Source organism: Perkinsus marinus, assembly GCF_000006405.1.
Source record: "Perkinsus marinus ATCC 50983 genomic scaffold scf_1104296962590, whole genome shotgun sequence".
Classification (NCBI taxonomy): domain Eukaryota; phylum Perkinsozoa; order Perkinsida; family Perkinsidae; genus Perkinsus; species Perkinsus marinus.
Window position 1 is genome coordinate 952 of NW_003205371.1, and position 5,924 is coordinate 6,875.

Genomic DNA, 5,924 nt, shown 5'->3' on the forward strand with positions numbered 1-5,924 from the left:
GAAAAAGGGTGCAATGAACGGGGCTGATCGTGCACGTGTCACAACCGGCGTCACGATATTGCGCGCGTGAAGAACACAAGACCCTCAGAGGAGCCCTTGAAGTGGGGAGTCGACACATAGCCGCTCCTAGTATGGGTCGGGTCCTACACTGCAGACCACCCCCTCCCCGAATAAGGGTCGGAGGGCGGGAAAAAAAATTTACTCAGGAAGGTATCCCGCTCTGACTAAAGAGCGTCTGGACGAGTCTCTCAGTCGACAAGTGGATGTCAGTTCAATGCGCATCAAAACCGCATATACCGTCCGCATCAAAGGAACATCCCCAACCTGAGCCTGGGCGCTGACATAGGTTTCCCCCGAGGGAGTCACCCAAACCGGTAGAAATTGTGAACCATTGACAGTATCGAGCACGTGCAAGATGCAGTTGTCGCCTTGCATGCTGCTGCTATCTGATACCTGCCCTATGATATCGATGCCTTCGCCCACCCTTCCCAGAACATACTCTCCATGATTCACGGAGGATAGAGGAAAAACCGCCTCGAGAGCCAATTGCGGGCGCGCTCTATCCACAATCACGCTTCTTGCCTCGAGATGATTCGCCGAAACGGCTACCGATCTGTCCTCCGGGGCACCTAGTGGGCGCAGCCTTGTAGAGAAACCAACCATGTTGCCGAGGTAGGCATAGGGTCCCTGCTCAACATTGACGCCCGATACCAGGACAACATGCCCTTCGATTGGCCGTGCTCCAGGGCGCCGCCAGACGACTAGCTCTCCGTCTTTCACGGGCTTGCCGGAACGCGAGGCTAGAGCCCTAACATTGTCTCGTATGTGAGACTGCACGACGACGAAACGGGTGGCGTCGATTGCATCCTTGATGATCTTGTTGAGTTGGATAGTGGCGTCGGACGACTCGGCTGTGGCGGACATGTCGTCCAACGTGGGTCCTCGGCTCAACAGGGAGTGGAGAACCGCGTCCGCTGGTGTGCGGGGCTGAGTACCGAACATAAGCTCAGCCGCTGAGTAACCGGCAGCCCGCTTGTTGGTATTTATGATGAGTTGGACATGGGGTAGCGATAAGTCCCAAGCTATCCCCAAGGTAGGTACCAATCGCTTCACTCTACCGACCCGTGCTTCGCTGCTACCATTGCTCCAAGGCGACCATGGGGGGGAAGGCAAGAAGCGGACTCCGAGAGACAATAACGATGACCTCAAAGCCGGGGCATCCAGAAAATTATCACCCGCGAGGCCCAAAGGTACCCCGTATACACTAACCCAGGCGTCGAAGAAAGTTTTCACCGTAGCTCTGCCGTCCACGGCTTCGACGGATCTTATCATGGTGAAGCCCGTAGCAACATCGGTGATGATGAGGAAGGCCTTCATTTTTGGATTTGCGGCTGGGATCCATCCAGGCGCAGCAGCCGGATAGCCATGGTCTAGGGAGACGAACTTGCCCCGCAGCTCAAGGTTGATGAGCCCCCGAGGTACCCGCGGTGCTGTGACCAGCTTCCGCCTTTCCGCCGCTTTTTCGTCCATACAGGAGTCACAGTGACCGATCCACCTTTGGCAGTCCTTGGATATAGTTGGCCACCATCCCTTAGTGAGTATGAATGATCGCATCGGGTGGAAGCTGGCGTGTATCTGTAGTTCATGACCGCAAAACATGAACCACGATCGCACGTCCCAGTCTCCCTGTACGTTGATGCTGATCAGCTCGTCCAAGCCGGCGATCTTTCCTGTAGGTAGGACCGGGACCCGAACCTGACCCTTCTCCTTAACGTCCACCACCACGTAAAGAAGGTTGTCAGTCCATGCCACCACTCCAATCTCGACCGCCTCCTGCGCAATACGCGAGACTGGGACGTCGTGTATGAAGTGTGAGCACCAATCCTTCAAAGTAGTACCGTGAACCCTCGTGATGTCATCGGCCGCCTGCAAGCTACTGAGTTTCTCGTAGACGCCACCCTCGCATAAAGCCGAAGCGAGTTCTTCAGCATCTGTGCGAGGAGCTCCGTCAGTACTGTTGCCACCATCCTGATCCCTGGTGACAAGTACCAATGGTGTACCCCCTCCGTCTTGTAGGTATCGTGTACCTCCATCCAGGAGCCTGGTGAGTAAGTCGCTCAATCCATTGAGCTTTCCACCGACATGGCGATAACAGACTTCATTCTCATCAAACTCCAGTACTTGTGATAACCACGATATCCATCTCTTGTGCTGTCGAGAGGTAGGTTGGATACGAGAGTCATCGATGCGGGATTTTAGTTTCCCGAGCGCACTAGTCGAGTCGGAGAACACCACGATACGGCCATCTTCCACCGTATCTTCACCTCGTTGTTTGGGATGGTACATGATGTAGGAGAGTAGCAAAGTCTTCCACTCAGTGAGTGCCTGACAGATGGAGAATAGTTCTCGATCTGCAATATCCCAATTAAGCTCTGCCCCTGACCATTTGTGTGACCAGAAGGCGATGATGTTAGCATTTTCCGCCAACCAGGTCGCCGACATATTCTCTCCACAGGACAGATATACACCGCGTGAGAGTCGGTATAGTACGGCCGCCCCCGCTTTCGGCGAAGCGTCAGCCATAATAATGAATTGCCAGCCAGGGGCTTCTGCCGCATACGCATGGTAATGTATGAATCCGTCTCCCATATGAGATATTATATCTTGCCACTTAGCTGAGAGCTCATCATTCCATGGCAGCTTAGCACCCTTTCTCGCTCCAGATGACACCATCCGACCTACCATGTCGGTGAAAGGAGCGGTCAAGTCACTGAGCGAACGGCTCGCTAATACCGGGCTTGTGACCCAGAGTGCACGACAAAATGTCATCAGCCCGAGCTTGGTCCGTAATCCCCTCAAGGTCCTAGGGACGGAAGATAGAGCCTCCTTCAGAGCTTGGAGCGATTTATCAGCGATAGAGAAACCATCTTGACGAAGCTTGAGGCCGAGGAAGTCGATCTCCTTCGCTGGCCCTTTCTGCTTGGCAATTGGCGCTTCTGCTCCAGCCTTCTTCAGGATGTAGGTAACCGCCTCCTTCAGCTGACAGCATTCTTCTTCAGACCTAGACCATATGAGAATATCGTCCACGTAGATCCCTATCTGGGATGACTGTCCTCCAGGATCATAGTACTCAGGAATGGCCTTCCTCAAAAGACAATGCAACGCATGCGACCAAATGAAGCTGGCCCCTTTGTAGCCCATGACCAATTTTTGGAAAACTCCGTATGCGATGGTGCCATCCTCAGTATAGTACGAGAATCCGAAGAACACCTCGCTGTGTGCCGACAAGTCGATATTATAGAAGGCCGATTTCACATCCACGCTGGAGAAGTAGACAGGACCAGAGGGTATCTCGGCGATGCAATCTTGGACTTTCGCTTTATATCCCTTCCATGAGTTCGGAAGATCTTCGACTCCATCATTGGTGGCGCGACAGTCGATGACCATTCGATAGAACTTCTCCACGTTAGCAGATGTGATTTCCGCTGGGATGTCCTCCGTGTCTTTGGGGACCACAAAGGACGGGTTGACCCAAATGCTGCGAGAATCTATCTCCGCTTTTGTCACAGTGCGGATGATTCCCGAAGCTAATAAACGTTCCACAATGAGGCCTAGTGCAACTCTATCCTTCGCTTTCGCGACATACGGTCTCTTAGGGAAAGGACGCGTTGCCGACCCTTTAGCCTCGACCCTGACTTGAGAGAAACGCCAGTCTCTCAGGCGATTATCGATCGTTGTTGTAGATGGAACCGAGAGCTTCTTCTGCACTTGTGGGGCCGCCAGAACCCGTCCCGGATCGGTGTCGTCATCAGCTTCCGGAAGACCGTGCAATGGGAGTTTCGTGCCGAGGTCACCACAGTCCATGAAGTCACCGTCTGGAGTCCCCAGCAATATATTTGCTCTCATGTTACGCATAGTATTGATTCCCAGAAGGAGTCCTCGATCTGGAAGAGCGCTAGCCAAGTCGGAGGCGACGTGGGCTTTCACGGAGAACTCCCAAGGAATGCCGTCCACGTCCGTGACTGTAAGTGGGACGACAGTTGTGGCTGCGACTGAGACCGTAGAGTCGATGCCTGCTGTCGAGAGTACCAACGGATTGGCGAGGGTCTCAGCTCTCAGACCAAGACTTTTCACATACCTCTCCTTGATCAGGGAGTAGTCTGAGCCAGTATCCGGTAACAGAAATGTGGGGGAGGTATAAGAAGGACCAGTGATGACCGCTCGCACGGCTTTCAGCCCCCCCTGTACTGAAGCCACGAAGACCTTACCGGTAGAGACCGCTTTCGATGGGAACGTCGTAGAAGAGGAAGTAGGTGCTGCCTCTGATTCTCTAGGCTTGAATCCGGGAGGACGCTTCTCCTTGTTGATGGGGTTCTCCCAGCACTCCTCATCATTGTGCCGGTTTGCCTTCCGGTAGCCCTTGCTTTGACAGAACTTGCAGAGCTTGGGCTGCCGTTCCCGTTCGGAAAGAGACTCCTTGCTCCCCGTTCCGCCGGACTGGGGTCGGGCTAGGGCCTCGGAGCTTCTTGACGGAGTAGTAGATGGTCCTTGTGCCTTGATACGAGCACCGTTGGGTGGGGAGGACTGCTTGACCGAGTGCTTCTCGTGATACGATGCCGCTTCCAAGACCTCCGAGAGCTTCATCTTGGGCAACATGTGCCCGGCTGAAGTTTGTAAGGGAGCCTTGATGGCTGGGATTAGGCCCTCCGAGAACTTGGCCGCTGCGATCGTGTCTGGTAAAGTCACTCCCGTCACCCGCGAGTAGAGCACTCGCTCACGGCTGACCCTGGAGTAATATTTTTCTACCGTCTCCTCATTCTCCTGCTTAACTGCGGACCATCTCTCCGCCGCCCCTGCAGCAGTATCCGACTTGGCGAACCGTTCATCCAGATAAGACCAGACAGCTTCGACCTTGGGCGAGTCTGGCCCCACTTCGACCATGAGCTCTGCTTTGAGCGATCCTTCCAAGTGCCGGATGAGATATACCGCCGCGTCAGAGTCTCTCTTGATGCCGTAGAATGCCGTCGCCGTCTTTATGGCCTGCTTAAAGGCCGCATATGGCATAGCGTAAGTGGGCGCCACAAATTTCGGAGTCTCTAGGGGTAACTTCAGAGCGTTGGGTTCCCGGCATGTCGTCGACGCTGTTCGCGGAGCCCCGGGCAATCCCTGAGCGGCGAACCCCGTAGGATCCGTGTTTACCAGGCACGACGCTTGACGCGCGTGTAAGAATGAGCGAACATAGTCTCTTTCGTTGCCCAAGGCCGCGCAACGTGGCAAAAGGTACTTCCTCTTGGTCGCCAGAGCCGCCGCCGCTGCTGCGAGCCACAGCGCCGCCCTCAGGTCCATACCATTCACCAATGTCCCACGTAAGACCAAGCCAAAGACCATATGAATGAATGCCCGCCGAGCAGTGTCGGCCTGCTCCACCTCATCGTCGGCCACGGTCGGTTCCATAACCGCCAGCTCGGTCGCCCGTGCCGCCAACCATGCGAACAAGGCCCCCCCTTCGAGACTGTCGATATCCTCCAATGTACCGATGAAGCCTTGAACCACCGACCTCTGGGGCGTGGATAATTCAACCTCATGGAAGGTTACAAATGGGTAGTTAACGAAGTGGCTTCCTAGATGCGTCGATGACAACCATCTTCTGATTACTGTAGCGTCTGCCGGCTCAAACCCCGGAATAACTGGTGGCAACTCAACCCCTCCGCCCCTTGAAGATGGGGTCTCAAATAGGTTGTGTGAGTTAGGCATCAGAAGATGGGATATGAGAGGCTACACAGAGAAATGTAGGGTCATAACCCGTAACGACGCCAAAAGACTTAGCAATTAATGCCTCATGGAAAAAGGGTGCAATGAACGGGGCTGATCGTGCACGTGTCACAACCGGCGTCACGATATTGCGCGCGTGAAGAACACAAGAC

The 5,924-nt window shown here is 54.5% G+C and overlaps 1 protein-coding gene across 1 annotated transcript; it reads right to left on the minus strand.

The window, feature by feature from the left end:
* Window positions 1–202: 202 nt before the first annotated feature.
* Pmar_PMAR026674 (gag/pol/env polyprotein, putative) lies at window positions 203–5,754 on the minus strand (the record flags this gene model as incomplete). Its single annotated transcript, XM_002771687.1, has 3 exons — window positions 203–220; window positions 298–453; window positions 610–5,754. 3 exons carry the CDS (start codon window positions 5,752–5,754, stop codon window positions 203–205), a joined length of 5,319 nt encoding a protein of 1,772 aa, XP_002771733.1.
* Between the last annotated feature and the right edge of the window lie 170 nt (window positions 5,755–5,924).